Here is a 17,374-nt window from a genome sequence, read left to right as displayed (position 1 = left end):
CACAAACACAAATAGGCAGTGTAAACATTGACAGAATAAAAAAAAATCAATTTTGTTTGGAGGGAATACCAAATAGATAATAAAATGTACTGGACATCTTATATAAAAAAATATTCAACATAAGGTTGCAAGAAATACTTATAATGATGAAAGCTAGATATATTCTGGACCAAAAATATTTCCATATTCTCTAACTGCTCGCTCGTGCTACCATATCTGAGTTATTGTGTAGAAATATAGGGAAATAACTACAAACGTATGCTTCAATTAATAGCGGTGTTACAAAAGAGGTCAGTTAGAATAATACATCATGTTGGATACAGAGAACATTCAAACCCTTTATTTATTGAATCAAAAATATTGATTTTGATGTACATAGCCCTAGGGCTGGGCGTAATGGCAAAAAAATGATCACAATTAATTTTTTCATATCATTCTATCTCGATTAATATCACTATTTTTAAGAGGATTGTCCCATGCAGGATTAAACTGAGTACCGCATTCCTACTGTTTACTACTGCAATATCTTGTATCAAACATTCCCACCATGTTTGATCGAGGTAATATATGCTAACAGCTGACAACTGTCAATTTGTTCATATCTATTGTGTTTCTTAGAGGTGCAACGATACAGGTAACTCACGTTATAGTCCGTACCTTGTTTTAGGGCCACGGTTTTTCTTCTTTTTTCGTATGTTTTGTGGGTGTAAAGAGAAAAACTTTTTTGCCTCTCTAAGGTTTTTTTTTTTGCTTGTCATCACAAACATTCTGCAGTAAACAAAGTATAATTGGTGTAGTGAATATTATAAGAGTTTGTATGGTTTCCGGTGAGTGACGTTAAGTCCGGAAAAGGTCTGCTTTGTAAAAGCTAAGTACTATCTTTCTATCTGTGTGCTTCTAATTGTTTTAAAGCTGTCTTTATTCTTTGTCAAACATATTTAGCTGTTCCAAGTCATGACCCCAGGGATGGACCACTCTTCTATGCATAAGATGGTGACATCTCTACGTTGTTGACTTGTCTACATGGAAGAAGACCTCCTACGACTGTCTGTTGGCTTTGGATGGACTGGACTCTCACATTATCATGAATGTAATGATTCAATAACTGTACCCACTTGGCATCTATTGCAACCGGTCACCCAAGAAGGTGGTCCTAACTTTCCAAGGTTTCTTCTTTTTCACATTTCAGGCTTTTGGAGTTTTTCCTTGCCCGAATGTGGGTTAACATCAGCAGAGGTCGTGGTTAGTGAAGCCTTTTGAGGCACTTGTGATTAAGGGTGATACAAATACACTTTGAAACTGAAATTCAATGATTTAGTGCATTTGCAAACAACTACAATTATGCGCAAAGCAAACGATAATGCACTTCTTTTTTTTTTTTCACAAAAGAGGAGACATAACCTTATCAATACATCCATCCATCAATCAAACCTTTGTATGCACGTACAACACTTAAAACCTTTAGCATATCAGTAGGTGAAATTAAATTATGGAATGGGTTAATAAACAATGTGCTAGTATGATCCAGTTTAATAAACTGTTCAAAGTGTTTGAAAAGTAAAATGAAGAAGAATGCTGATAAACATCTTGAACCTTATTGAAAAATGTATTATATTCAGCAAATTATGTGAATCACGTCTAATTAATAACTATCACTTTATATGACCTCATTTGATTATTTGTGTATGCATAGGACTGAGTGAAAACACAAACACAACTAAAGTGTTTGTTTTTTTAACATAAAGAAACGTTAAAGTACAGTTGGTATAAGGAGTATCTAAAAATATAGCATTTATGAAGGATTTAAATAGTTAGACTTTACAGGAAGGAAACTGTTAGGAATTGGTAACAGACAACACATGTTATGTATCCAGTGTTCAAAGTAGTTAAAATGAATCTTTTAAATTGTATGTCATAAATATGCAATCAGATTGGTGTGAAGGACATTTTGCCTATTAAAGTTTTTTATACGGTTTTATTATTCAAAATAGTATCATTCAAAAGGCTGCAAATGGCACCGATTATGTGTAAGAGCCTAAATTAAATAAAAAAAATAAATGATTGTAATTAATACAGCTTAAGTGTTATTTATTATCAGGCAAGGAATTACACTCATTTACCATAAATTTGTTAACGTGGACCCTGACTTAAACAAGTTGAAAAACTTAATCGGGTGTTACCATTTAGTGGTCAATTGTATGGAATATGTACTGAACTGTACAATCTACTAATAAAACTTTCAATCAATCAATCAAAAACACTGACATTTTAACATAAAATCATTGTGACTCAATTGTTCACTAAATGTACAGTATATTTTGAATTATTATACTGTATACCCATGCAGTTTCTGTTTGTATGAATTCCTTTGTGAATTAACTTATTATCCATGCATTTTTGGTGCACATTTCAACGACAAGTGCAAATATCATATGCACTAGGTGGCGCACTGTTTAAGAGAGCAAACTTTAGAGGATTTGATAACGATTAGGAAAATATGACATATTTTCCTAATCGTTGCTCAGTGGCGCCACCTGTGCTGGCCCAGTGGCAACACCTACCAGTCCCCGTGTTGTTAAAAACGCTCATGACCATGACACTGTTAAGGTTGTCTTACTGGAAACGAAAAATCCTTTTGAGACTTTCAAAATAAAACATTTCCAGAAAAGCCATAAACACATAGATATAATCTGAACATTGTCCTAAAGTTTTGAATTGTATCGAATAATGTAATTTTCATGCAGGACTTTCAGTGCACCAGGCAATAAGCAGGGACAACAACACTAGAAAGCATTATAACCGGAAGTGTAAGCGCATTTTTTAAGTTGATATGGCAAGCTTGACAAATGTTTGACCACGAACGAGCCAATCGGCTGTGGAAGGCAGAGTTGTCCCTGTGGCCGCCATTAAAGAAAGGAGTCCATGAATTCAAATGGAAACCAACACAGAAATCATGATCGACATCACCGGGAGGGTTGAGGGTGATGCCATTTTCTCAGGCTTTTGGAGAATAAATATCGCTTCTTCAATGGATTTTGCCGTGGAGGAGTAAGACGGAATATTTGTTTTAAGCAAAGACCGCTTTAGAGCCAAGGGGGAGGGGAGAGTTGCTTTTTTTTGTTTTGTTTTGTCAACAGTTATCACCTCCTGGAAATTGATTGAACTTGGCTGATTTTTTTCGGATGTCAACCAAAAGAACAAAGTATTTATTCCTTTTTTTTTAATCCTAGAGGAGGAACTCCTCTAGCAGATAGTTGTTGAATTAACTATCCTCCAGCCGTATGTCATAAAAACAAATATTACTCGCTGATTAAGCTTATTGGAATAAAAAAAACAACAACAAATCAAAATCGCCTCCCGGGAAGTGACAAGATGGAGAGTTGGACCTCGGAGTGAAGAAGGATGAGTTCTTGTTTTGTACCAAACGGAGCCAGTTTGGAGGATTGCCATTCCAATCTTTTCTGTCTGGTAAGAGATTTAAAACTAAAGCAGCCATTTTTAACTAGCCGAACCGCGGCTAAGCTAACGTTAGCCTCCGATGCATCACTTGATGTCATCTTAGCCAGGCTGACGTCACCTAACATAAACAATGTCACATTTAGTAAACACCTCCATGTGTCTTGCTGCCATATTCACTCCAATACTCTCTCTGTTCCCATTCGCGCACTGGAGCGTGTCATGTTTCTGTTTACTTTCCAAAGTAAACATGCCAAAAAGTGTTTACGAGCATGGTGTTTAAACACATTTTGTCCAAGTTTCACCTTATTTCCATGTTTGTAGTTGTGAACTCGTTGTGTTAGTGCTGTCTCCGACAACAAGTTCAAGTAAGAACAAGCCTGATTTTGGACTGTTGCAGGAGCGCCTGTCAAACTTGCTGAGCTCATCGCTTTAACCAGAAACCTGCAAGGCGATTGCTTTTAGTGTCACTGTTGGTTATTAATTGAAGCAGAGTGTCATGATGTTTGTCAGTGGCTTAATCTCTTCCAGATTCTCGAATATCCACACCAAATAGGACGCAGAGGCCCCAGGCTGATTATGTAATCACTGGCATGTATTTATAGACAGTACAAACAATGTAGTTTGCAACTCTTCCCAGCACTTCTTTTGACTACCTAACACATTTGGCATTCAACGTGTTTATCTGTCTCTCCATATCGAGCCCCCTCATCTCTTGTTTTAAGTTGTGGCACCGTGTTGTCAGTCGACATTATTCTAAATAGCTGTGAAGTGCATAATCTATGGCAAATTGCTGTCTGGTCGATCATAATAAAAATCTGTATCTGTTTGTTTTTGCAACTAATTGATTTGTCTGCAGCCTTAGGCCCTGTTTACACTAAGGTTATCCAGGGTAAATCCCACCTAACCTTATCCATGTCCACACACAACAATGCCACCGTTTAAGACCCCCTCCCCTGTCCGTCCACCGGCGCAACGCGAAAATGCGCATGTCATACAGCGCATTGTGTGCAAGTTCTTAAATTTAACTTATCTGAACAATATCCAGTGTTGTGGTTAGGGCTGGGCGATATGGCCTTTTATTAATATCTCGATATTTTTAGGCCATGTCACGATACACGATATATATCTCAATATTTTGCCTTAGCTTTGAATGAACACTTGATGCATATAATCACAGCAGTATGATGATTCTATGTGTCTACATTAAAACATTCTTGTTCATACTGCATTAATATATGCTCATTTTAAACTTTCATGCAGAGAGGGAAATCACAACTAAGTCACTTTACCAAAACTGTATTTATTAAACAGTTATTAAGCAGTGGCACAAACATTCATGTCATTTCCAAAACAGAAAGTGCAAGATTGTCAGATACATTTTAAAACAAGCTATTAGTGCACTTTTGTGCATGATGTCACGAAGATGACATATCAAAACAACACTAAATTAAAGTGCACTTTTTGTACAGAACGCAACTACAATAGTTTAAAACAAATAATGTGCACTTTTGTGCATGATGTCACACAATATATTTCAATAAGTGTCAAATAAAAAAGAGCTGCATAATAGGAAATCAAATGGTGTATGTCCTTCGCTATGTGGTAGGTTACTGCAGACGTTATCTGCTTCTGTTGTTGACTATTTTTTTCATACGGTGTTGATCTAGAAATGGTTGCTTCGGCATATTGTTGGTGTGGCACCGAACGGAGATGTTGACCTGCAAGCACTCCTTATTCTCTAGCGGGTGACTTTTCAAATGATGCTACATTAGCAGTGGTGCTACTTTTTGTAGCAACGCTTTTGCCACATAATTGTTCAACATCTTCCCGCTTGAAGCCAAACCACCGCCAGACGATGGACCCTGTGCTGTTTTTCTTGGGAATTAATTCTTCCTTTATTTGTGAACAGATTCACACCTTCTCTCTCTCTTATTACCACCCGCACCGTTAGCATCACAGCTAAAGTTACCATGTCGCTACCTGTCTGCTCCGCGGGAGCGTGTGACGTTGCACTTATGTAAGAAGGTGCGCTTGTTTTAAGTCTCTGTGAGAACAAGAGACAAGAAAGAGTGGGAAACGCATGCAGTGTAATGCTCGCAGCTAAAAGCAACTGCGAGAGAACGTATACTCGAATATCACGATAGTCATTTTCTACATCGCACAGAGACAAACCCGCGATATATCGAGTATATCGATATATCGCCCAGCCCTAGTTGTGGTATTTCAATTAACCGGAATCCAGTGTGCTGTGGGGCCCTATTGTAGTGAATCACACCTGAGCCATCATAAATTAATCAAATCTTTAATAAACACGTAAAAGTACACAATGTGACAAAGAACATTTTACAACAATCAATCTCGGGATCTAGATATCTGGTCAGGACTCTCCTCACTCTTTTGCCTTCACCTTCATTGGCCATTCGTTTTTGGTGACTTTATATACTCTGGACCTAATTGTTGAGTCCGCGACATACATGGCGGACAATAACTGATACGGCTTGCTTTGCCAGTCCAAAAGCATTCGCCTTTTTCTGTAGTCTTCACTCGACGGCCAGGTAATACGAAGCACATGCTACATTTTTTTATCACATTCCCGGGAGCCCGCATTCTCGTTGACTCTCCTTCGACTAATGGACAACGTTTTTCGGTAAGTAGAATCACAGCTGACCTCGACATTCCAAAGTTCTTTTGCCGTCTGAGAAGTGTTGTATCCCAAATAGTAATAGTATTCATGTGTCACTTCCACAAGTGTCTGTACATGTAGAAGAATGAGAAACACAGCATGTCGGGATGACTCGTCTCCATATTTCCAGTGGTTAGCTCCGAGTTACGAAACCGCTTTATTATGAAGCTGGCTGTGGCGCGTTCTTTCTGAAAACACTTCCGGTGTCGGGCGCGGTCTTTCTGGCATCACTTCCTCTCCAAACTCAGTTTGTAAACGATCAATGAGTCCATACAAAGAAATACACGGCGCACCATGTAAAAATGTGTCCGAGGAGGGGAACCTTAAACGCTGGTTTAGTGTGACTGAAACGGGGCTTAGGCTAAATAATTATTTGTTCATGGGGTTATCCGGCGTAGTGTAGACATAGCCTTAATCTCCTCCAGATTCTTGAGTATTCACACCAAATAAGACGCAGAGGCCCCGGGCTGATTATGTAATCACTGGCATGTATTTATAGACAATGTAGTTTGCAACTCTTCCCAGCTCCACTTTTGACTACTAAACGCTACTGAGAGTTGTCTTTGGCATCCAACGTGTTTATCTGTCTCTCCATATCTAGCCCCCTCATCTCTTGTTTTAAGTTGTGGCACCATGTTGTCAGTCGACATTATCCTAAATAGCTGGCAAGTGCTCCTTGGCTGTAAAGTGCATAATCTATGGCAAATTGCTGTCTGGTCGGATCATAATAAAGATCTGTATCTGTTTGTTTTTGCAACTAATTGATTTGTCTGCAGCCTTAAAGATTTGCTTGTAAATGAGCTGCATGCAACCTTCACGTGTGATTGAAAGCTGTAATCTTAGACAAATGACATGACATTTTTTCATTTTACAAAGTAAATAATTGTAGTATATAATGAATTTAACAAGCAATGTCGTGCAGAAAACAGTGTAGTCTTTTACCACAAATTGACATCACTTCCAAAATGTCCACCCCCAGAAGGGGAAGAAATCCCACTCTCCCAGTTTTATTCTGTTGGGTGTGCACTGCACTCATAATAACAATGTTTATGACCGCACTTAAAGGCAGCACAGGATACAGTGGACAAGCCAGGTGCAGGCAGATGCCTGTCTGGCTGAAGTTTTCCTGTAGGCTGAGACTAAGCATAACACCGCTACTTTCATGACTCATTCACAGAACACACTCTGTTTGTGGTTTCATGGTGAAATAATGCGTACACATTGTGGGTTTTTTCCCTCCTCTTGAGTGAATACTTTTAATAGGGCTGGATAACGGTACTTGCAAAGCAGCCTTTTTGTGATCAACTCGGCGGGTCAGCTCACCTTGCTGTTTGTAGAATAAGAAGCATTGTGTGACTGTATGTGATTTTTGACCTGTTAGAAGGGAAAGAGGCACGTTCTGCTTGTTGATCAGACAACACATTCATTGACAGTGAAACCTCTGTTTGAAATAGGGTTGCCAAAGAACCAATAGGGCTTAAATTGTGGGTCTCGCTGGACTCTGAATAGCTTATTTACATGGCTGAATACAAGACTATGTGCTTAAGTTTAGTTTTGTCTTTAATAAGTCCAAAACATGGCGTGAACGTCGGGCATCATTAACTGCCACAATCATGGTCCTGATCACTTCAGGAAAAAAAAAGGATTTGGTGAGATTTTTCTCATTTCCAGCGTGAAAGCAAAGCTGAAGGAAGTCTGGTTATGAAGCTAATAAAGAGACTGTAATTAGCCTGGAATGCAGGCGTGAGATGATCATACATACATTTAAGGTCATGACCTGGTACATGTTGGTGTGTTCCCAGCATTTTCAGACTGGCAAGTTTGAAAATAGGTCTGTAAAACAAAATCTATGCAATTTTGTCACCAAAGAACCATAATAACATGTTATTTAGACCACAAGGAGTTGTTTGAAATGTAGGAAAAAAATCATGATATGACACCTTTAAGTTACAAACTCGGTCATAGAACCAATTCAGCTCATAAGTTTAGGTACTACTGCCTATTTTATTCTTTTTATTAGCATTTTTCAATACAAATGACACGGTAACGTCACACCATCATCATGTTGAGAGAATATTAAGAACAATATTGTTTTTTTGTTTTATATACTGGGAGGTTATACAACACAGCTGTTATTTTTGGAATGTATAGTTACCTCTTGGCGGCTGATACTGATATTAAAATTAGGTTGTTGCACAGCGATCCTAAAGGGGAACTGCACTTTTTTTTAGAATTTTGCGTATCTTTCACAATCATTATGAAAGACATGACGATAGATGCATTTTTTTAATGCATTCTAACTCGTAAATAAACTACAAACCCCGTTTCCATATGAGTTGGGAAATTGTGTTAGATGTAAATGGGGCGGCATGGCATAGTGGGTAGAGCACCCGTGTCAGAAACCTGAGGGTTGCAGGTTCGCTCCCCGCCTCTTACCATGCCGTTGTGTCCTTGGGCAGGACACTTCACCCTTGCCCCCGGTGCCACTCACACCGGTGAATGAATGTTGAATGAATGATAGGTGGTGGTCGGAGGGGCCGTAGGCGCAAATTGGCAGCCACGCTTCCGTCAGTCTACCCCAGGGCAGCTGAGGCTACGAAAGTAGCTTACCACCACCAGGTGTGAATGAATGATGGGTTTTTAACATGTAAAGCGACTTTGGGTACTTAGAAAAGCGCTATATAAATCCCAGGTATTATTATTATTATTATTATTAAATATAAACGGAATACAATGCTTTGCAAATAATTTTCAACCCATATTCAGTTGAATATGCTACAAAGACAACATATTTGATGTTCAAACTGATAAACTTTTTTTTTTTGCAAATAATCATTAACTTTAGAATTTGATGCCAGCAACACGTGACAAAGAAGTTGGGAAAGGTGGCAATAAATACTGATAAAGTTGAGGAATGCTCATCAAACACTTATTTGGAACATCCCACAGGTGAACAGGCAAATTGGGAACAGGTGGGTGCCATGATTGGGTATAAAAGTAGATTCCATAAAATGCTCAGTCATTCACAAACAAGGATGGGGTGAGGGTCACCACTTTGTCAACAAATGCGTGAGCAAATTGTTGAACAGTTTAAGAAAAACCTTTCTCAACCAGCTATTGCAAGGAATTTAGGGATTTCACCATCTACGGTCCGTAATATCATCAAAGGGTTCAGAGAATCTGGAGAAATCACTGCACAAAAGCAGCTAAGCCCATGACCTTTGATCCCTCAGGCTGTACTGCATCAACAAGTGACATCCCTGTGTAAAGGATATCACCACATGGGCTCAGGAACACTTCAGAAACCCACTGTCAGTAACCTACATCTGTAAGTGCAAGTTAAAACTCTCCTATGCAAGGCGAAAACCGTTTATCAACAACACCCAGAATGGCCGTCGGCTTCGCTGGGCCTGAGCTCATCTAAGATGGACTGATACAAAGTGGAAAAGTGTTCTGTGGTCTGACAAGTCCACATTTCAAATTGTTTTTGGAAACTGTGGACGTTGTGTCCTCCGGACCAAAGAGGAAAAGAACCATCCGGATTGTTATAGGGGCAAAGTTGAAAAGCCAGCATCTGTGATGGTATGGGGGTGTATTAGTGTCCAAGACATGGGTAACTTACACATCTGTGAATGCGCCATTAATGCTGAAAGGTATATACAGGTTTTGGAGCAACATATGTTACCATCCAAGCAACGTTACCATGGACGCCCCTGCTTATTTCAGCAAGACAATGCTAAGCCACGTGTTACATCAATGTGGCTTTATAGTAAAAGAGTGCGGGTACTAGACTGGCCTGCCTGTAGTCCAGACCTGTCTCCCATTGAAAATGTGTGGCGCATTATGAAGCCTAAAATAGCACAACGGAGACTTCGGACTGTTGAACAACTTAAGCTGTACATCAAGCAAGAATGGGAAAGAATTCCACCTGAGAAGCTTAAAAAATGTGTCTCCTCAGTTCCCAAACGTTTACTGAGTGTTGTTAAAAGGAAAGGTCATGTAACACAGTGGTGAACATGCGCTTTCCCAACTACTTTGGCACATGTTGCAGCCATGAAATTCTAAGTTAATTATTATTTGCAAAAAAAAAATAAAGTTTATGAGTTTGAACATCAAATATCTTGTCTTTGTAGTGCATTCAATTGAATATGGGTTGAAAAGGATTTGCAAATCATTGTGTTCCGTTTATATTTACATCTAACACAATTTCCCAACTCATATGGAAACGGGGTTTCTATTACATGTGCAGTGAAGTGTACATTACTTCTCAGATCAGCACGCACTAACGAGCCAAGGAAACCATTTTGCATGTTTAAGGGCCTATATAAAGCGCACGAACGTGCGCGTACCGCTGCAAAACCTTTGTGGAATTATAAAGCATTTAATGATGGATATAGTGATATAGGACATGTGTAATGAAGTACATATTGTCTTGAACATCAGTACACACTACAAGGAGGACGCTAAATCATGTTTTTTTGGTTGCTTGGTCGCTTTTTACACGTGTGCCCGGCTCCATCTACAAAAATAGAAGCAAGACACGTAAGTTAACTTCATGATTTGTCGTTAAACAAGGACTGAAAACATAAGATAATGTTGCACCTTTCTTATGACACAGAGAAAAAGTCTTGCTTGTCAAAGTTGTCCCATCAGTTGGCGGTTTGACAGCGATCGTATCTAAAACAGCTGACTGTCATTAGCGCGGGCGGGAGTGTCGCAAAGCCCATTTGTATGGGTTTTTTAAATTAATGTTGAGTGAAAAAAGCAGCATGTTTACGTTCAAACATACATTAAGTCCTCTTATAGTGTGTTTAAAGCCAGCAAGGCAGTGTTGTTGAGCTTAGAAATGACAGCGCACAACCGTGACGTCATCACAAGTCTACGTTTGTGCTGTGTACATACATACGCTGAGCGGAGAGTTTTGGAACTCTACACTTTGGCCAGCGTTTGTAAAAGTCTGCGTTTTGAAAGACAAAAGTATGCGTCTGCATGTGGACAAGAGGCCTAAAAGCAGAGATAAGTATGCGTTTATTAAGTATCTGTGTTTGTGTGGACATGGCCTAAGGTAGCACATGCCCCAAACATTAAGACCTCACTCTATTGTATCTTAACCATAGCCGTTTTAGAGTGAAAACATTCTTGTTAAGCATGCTGTGACATATTTGGGTCATGTCCCCCTCCCCACCTTGAAGGATTAATAGCTCGGATCCAGCACCCTCCTCTCAGACTGTGAGCATTGATTAATGAAGCCTGCTCTGATGAGCAGTGTAAAGTCTTCCAACCTTTTTGACAAACTGGGGGTTTTGAGGGCTACCGCTAAAACAATCTGAAGAGTCCAGTTGCGATTAAATAAATGCCCTGAGAAAAATAATGCTTTTTGAACAAAGATATCGTGCAAACTGATCTCAATAATCCATCCATCCATTTTCTACCGCTTGTCCCTTTTGGGTTCGCGGGGCTTGCTGGAGCCTATCTCAGCTGCATTCGGGCGGTAGGCGGGGTACACCCTGGACAAGTCGCCACCTCATCGCAGGGCCAACACAGATAGACAAACATAATATAAATGATAAATGGGTTATACTTGTATAGCGCTTTTCTACCTTCAAGGTACTCAAAGCGCTTTGACAGTATTTCCACATTCACCCATTCACACACACATTATTTCTTTTGGTGTTGCAAGCCACAAAAAAAACAATTAAAAATCAAAACAAATGCTTATCTCTTGATAGGCAACGTGTAATTTTATGACATTAATTACTGGTTCTATTCTTAAGTTAAAATGCAAGCGAACATTGGTCTGATTCACGCTTGTTAACCAAGGGAGACTACAGAGGAGGCTTAGGCTAGAGGTGACACGATTTGGGCAGCTTTGCCTGTTGATCGTCTCATCTTGAAAGGCAGGAAGGCAGCTGTTTGAACACACAGTTCCCCACTTAGCTGTGCACCAAAGTGGCCAGAGGGAAGGTGAGCAGCTGGCAAAGTCAGGGTTTGCAGCCCTTAAGTATGTGTCACTACTGAAATATTCCTTCCCTATCTATATTCAGTGGATTTGCCTTTAAATTCCCACCTAACCAATACAGCAGGAAAATAGCCATTTGTAGAGAAAACGTAGATTCCATAGCTGTGTAAAGTAGGGCTGGGGCATTAACCGATATTAATATATATCGCGATAGACTAGGGCTGAGCGATATGGCTGAAAACTATATCACAATATACATTCTCTTTTTATGACTTATTTAAGACTGACAACAAATACAGTAAAACAATTTCCAATTTACCAAGGGTGCTATTTATCAGTGTAGAGGGTGTCTGGTAGCCCGGTAGGATAAGTGCGGCTAAGGTAATCAAATAATTAAAGTAGATTTGAAAGTAGTTGACGATTTGAGACACTACATGGCAGAAGTGTATAAGCTATTGAACACTACACAGAGTAGTTTCGGAAGCTCCTCACTCTATGCTGTGCGATATATCGGTATTAGGGCTGGGCGATAAATCTTTAAACACGATATGAATTAAGAAAATATCGTAATATCAATATAATTTTTTCACGTTAAATGACCAAACGCCGTTGCGAAGTTGGTAGAGTGGCCGTGCCAGCAATCGGAGGGTTGCTGGTTACTGGGGTTCAATCCCCACCTTCTACCATCCTAGTCACGTCCGTTGTGTCCTTGGCAAGACACTTCACCCTTGCTCCTGATGGCTGCTGGTTAGCGCCTTCCATGGCTTCTCTGATGACACGCATCCAACCTTTTTTAAAAAAAATATGTCGGCGCGGTGGTGAATTCTCGACTCTAGAGTTATGCAATTCTTTGGTCAGCGACTGCATTTGGCAATTGGTGAGTGACTACATCTTTATTTACGCATAGACAAATTTGCTTTAGAACCTATATCTTTTCTTGTAGCGACTTTATCACTAATCTCACCTGTTTATGTTGTTCACTTCTGTTAGCGACTTAGCACAGATGCTAACTATAGCTCCTCTCTGCTGCTCGGTGTGTCAAATATTTATCTACATCTCTGTTTTAAAAGTGCCTCAACCTATATAGCCTATGTGAACAAAGGTACTGTAGTGTTGCGGCTGGGTGGCTAAAAAGTAGTTTTAAACTTAACAGCCACCGGCTTTCACCGCAGTGAGCGAGTAGAAGCTCCATCTATCCCGTGTGACGATATAAGCAAAATGAATGAAAATTGCTTTGACACAGTAATGACTTACTTATTAAACAACACATAACGTTACTACTTACAAAAAAAATAATCTGAGTGCTCTCAACACTGGTTATCTAGCCGTGAAACACTGAGGCAACCTTAAGCACTTTGCACGTTTTTTTTTGTTTTAAAGATATCAGTATTCACAATATCAGTTTTGGTCCATATCAGCCAGCCCTAATACTCATTAAACCCACACATTGGAAGTGTCAGGATGTTGCCGCACCGTCTGCATTAAAACCAACAAAACTAAGGACAGGTTTTTGTTATTGAGTTGATATATCAAGATATTACAGTTTCTCTTCTCACTCCATGCAGAGAATTCACAGAAAGACTGCGCAACCACAGTGATGTCATGAGAGTAGCGTATGTGTGTGTGCTCCTTTTTAAGAATGGCAGTGTGTTGGGTGAGTGAGTGGAAGAGTGAGGAGAGCGAGCGGTAGCATGCAGCAGCATTAGAGTGGCGAATGTTTCTGGTTGTGTCCTGCAGAAATAAGAATAAAGCGACAAAATTGTCGACCCAAATGCATTACAGTACAGTTGTCATTCACTTTACCCGACATTGGCGGGTAACGTGGAGGGTGTTACCCCCGACAAAAGCATCGGCTCTGGAGGGACCGTCACCCCTGTGCTCCTCGACTATGGTCTGGGAGATGAACAGCAGGAAAGGTTTAACACTTGGTAGTAGGGTTGTCCCGATACCAATATTTTGGTACCGGTACCAAAATGTATTTCGATACTTTTCGGTACTTTTCTAAATAGAGGGGACCACAAAAAATGGCATTATTGGCTTTATTTTAACAAAAAATCTACGATACATGAAACATATGTTTTTAATTGCAATCCAAGAACAATTTTATCCTTAAATAAAATAGTGAACATACTAGACAATAGTGTTGTCCCGATACCAATATTTTGGTACCAATACCAAAATTATTTCCATACTTTTCGGTACTTTTCTAAATAAAGGGCACCACAAAAATTTCTAGAACAAAGAACTATAGAGGCAGAAATTAAGTACAAAAAGTATAAAAACAAGTTAACAGACATACTACGATCATGTAGAAAAGAATATTACAGTGAATTATGGGACAGGAACAAAAATAATATGAGAGCAACATGGGGCATCCTCAATAGCATTTTTAAAAATGGAACTAAGAGGGACTACCCTCAATACTTCTTAGATGAAAATAAAAAAAATGACAACATAAAGGAAGTAGTTGAAAGCTTCAATAATTATTTTGTAAATTTTGGACCAAAATTGGAAGAAAGGATTCCAGACCCAGTTCCAATTGAGGACTATAATGATACCATAGAGCGAAATCCCAACTCCATGTTCCTCAGTAATGTGACACAGGAGGAAATAGTTACAATCGTGAACAAATGTAAATCTAAGACTTCAACTGATTGTAACGGAATTGATATGGAAACGATAAAAAAGGTTATTGAAGAGATCTCAGGACCATTAATGTATATTAGTAACCTATCATTTCAAACAGGTACATTTCCAAACAAAATAAAAATAGCTAAAGTTGCACCAATTTATAAGACTGGAGACAAACATCAATTTACAAATTATAGACCTGTTTCTCTACTTCCACAATTTTCTAAAATCATTGAAAAACTGTTCAATAACAGATTAGAAAGTTTCATAAATAAAAATAGAATACTCGAAGAGAACCAATATGGATACAGAGCTAATGTTTCAACTTCAATGGCTTTAATTGAAATTACAGAAGAAATTACCAATGCAATAGATAGTAAAAAATGTGCGGCAGCGGTTTTTATGGATCCAACTAAAGCATTTGACACAATTAATCACAATATTTTATTCAAAAAACTAGAACGATATGGCATCAGAGGGTTAGTCTTAAACTGGATAAGAAGTTATCTAACGAACAGGAAACAATACGTGAAGCTAGGCGAACACATGTCTACAACGCTAAATATATCCTGTGGTGTACCTCAGGGATCAATATTAGGACCTAAATTATTCAATCTCTATATAAATGACATTTGTAAAGTTACAAAAGATTCAAAGTTAGTATTATTTGCGGATGATACAACAGCGTTTTGTTCAGGAGAGAACACACAGGAGATAATACAAATAATAACAGAAGAAATTAACAAATTAAAAAGATGGTTTGACAAAAACAGACTATCGTTGAATCTTAGTAAAACTAAAATAATGCTATTTAGTAACAGTAGAAGAGAAAGTCAAACACAAATACAAATAGACGGAATAGAAATTGAAAGAGTAAACGAAACCAAATTTCTAGGTATAATGATTGATGATAAATTGAACTGGAAATCTCACGTAAAAAATATACAACAAAGTTGCAAGAAACACGTCAATAATGAATAAAGCAAAACATGTTCTAGACCAAAAATCCCTTCATATTCTCTACTGCTCACTAGTGTTACCATATCTGAGCTACTGTGTAGAAATATGGGGAAATAATTACAAAAGTACACTTCATTCATTAACGGTGTTACAAAAAAGATCAGTTAGAATAATACATAATGTTGGATATAGAGAACATACAAACCCTTTATTTAATGAATCAAAAATACTGAAATTCCACGACATAGTGAATTTGCAAACAGCTAAAATTATGCACAAAGCAAACTATAACCTGCTACCCAAGAATATACAACAATTCTTCTCAAAAAAAGAGGAGAAATATAATCTTAGAGAAAAACGTAATTTAAAACATTTGTTTGCACGTACAACACTTAAGACCTTCAGTATATCAGTATGTGGAATTAAATTATGGAATGGATTAAGCAAAGCAATCAAACAATGTACTAATATGATACACTTCAAGAAACTCTTCAAACTTAAAGTATTTACAAAGTACAAAGAAGAAGAACCATGACAAACATTCTCAATTTATTTCATCCATCCATTCATTCATTCTTAAAGTAATCTTACTTATCTCATCATATGAAATATGACTTTCTTCACCAATTATTATTATTAAATTCTTACTATTATTTATTTATTTATTTTTATTGTGATTACATATGGAGTTTATTGTGAAAAAATTGTGAACAGGAAGTGAACAAAAAGTTTTGCAACTGTTATGTAAAGAAAAAGAGGTAGGATTAAATAAGCTCTGCTTCTTCCTACTCCTTTTCAAACATGTTGAAAAGAAACTGGAAATTGTGATGTATCATGTTGTATGCTTGCATGTTCGAATCAAACTCAAACTCAAACTCATACAAAATATTGTATTATTGGCTTTATTTTAACAAAAAAACCTTACGGTACATTAAACATATGTTTCTTATTGCAAGTTTGTCCTTAAATAAAATAGTGAACATACAAGACAACTTGTCTTTTATTAGTAAGTAAGCAAAGGCTCCTAATTTAGCTGCTGACATATGCAGTAAAATATTGTGTCATTTTCCATTCTATTATTTTGTCAAAATTATTCAGGACAAGTGGTAGAAAATGAATTATTAATCTACTTGTTCATTTACTGTTAATATATTTCTTAATTTCTCTTTTAGCATATTCTATCTACACTCTATTAAATGTAATAATCACTTATTCTTCTGTTGTTTTATACTTTACATTAGTTTTGGATGACACCACACATTTGGGTATCAATCTGATACCAAGTCGTTACATGACCATACATTGGTCATATTCAAAGTCCTCATGTGTACAGGGACATATTTCCTGAGTTTATAAACATAACATACATTTTTTTTTTAAACGAAAGAAGATGTGATGCCAAAAATTATTGACGTAATCATAGTAGTATCGACTATATACGCTAATGTGCTTGGTATCATTACAGTGGATGTTAGGTGTAGCTCCACCAATGTGAGAGGAGTAACTCCTCTTTATTTTTGTTGGCCAAACTGTTGTGCTGGTAGGAGGCGTAGAAAAACAAAGCTAGTTTATTTGACTTTATCTTCTTTAGCCAAACTGCTTTGTGTTTTATTTTGATATCAAAAAGTAACACCATTTTTTTTTTACATTACTTGTGTTTTTTTTATGTCACAAAGGTATTA

The 17,374-nt window shown here is 37.9% G+C and overlaps 1 protein-coding gene across 2 annotated transcripts in view; it reads left to right on the top strand.

Annotated features, from left to right (window-relative positions):
- The first annotated feature begins 2,849 nt into the window (after nucleotides 1–2,849).
- The window catches only part of med13a (mediator complex subunit 13a), a 205,552-nt gene continuing 191,027 nt past the window's right edge, over nucleotides 2,850–17,374 (top strand). The window contains exon 1 of one of the 2 annotated variants that reach the window (XM_062048448.1): nucleotides 2,850–3,468. In XM_062048448.1, the coding sequence (XP_061904432.1) occupies nucleotides 3,403–3,468 (66 nt within the window). In that variant the 5' untranslated portion in view covers nucleotides 2,850–3,402. The remainder of the gene's footprint in view (nucleotides 3,469–17,374) is intronic. The other variant, XM_062048447.1, reaches the window with a different exon arrangement.

The sequence above is a fragment of the Entelurus aequoreus genome, linkage group LG05, assembly GCF_033978785.1.
Source record: "Entelurus aequoreus isolate RoL-2023_Sb linkage group LG05, RoL_Eaeq_v1.1, whole genome shotgun sequence".
Lineage (NCBI taxonomy): Eukaryota > Metazoa > Chordata > Actinopteri > Syngnathiformes > Syngnathidae > Entelurus > Entelurus aequoreus.
The sequence above is the reverse complement of the archived record's forward strand: the minus strand, read 5'-3'. Positions and strand labels throughout refer to the sequence as shown.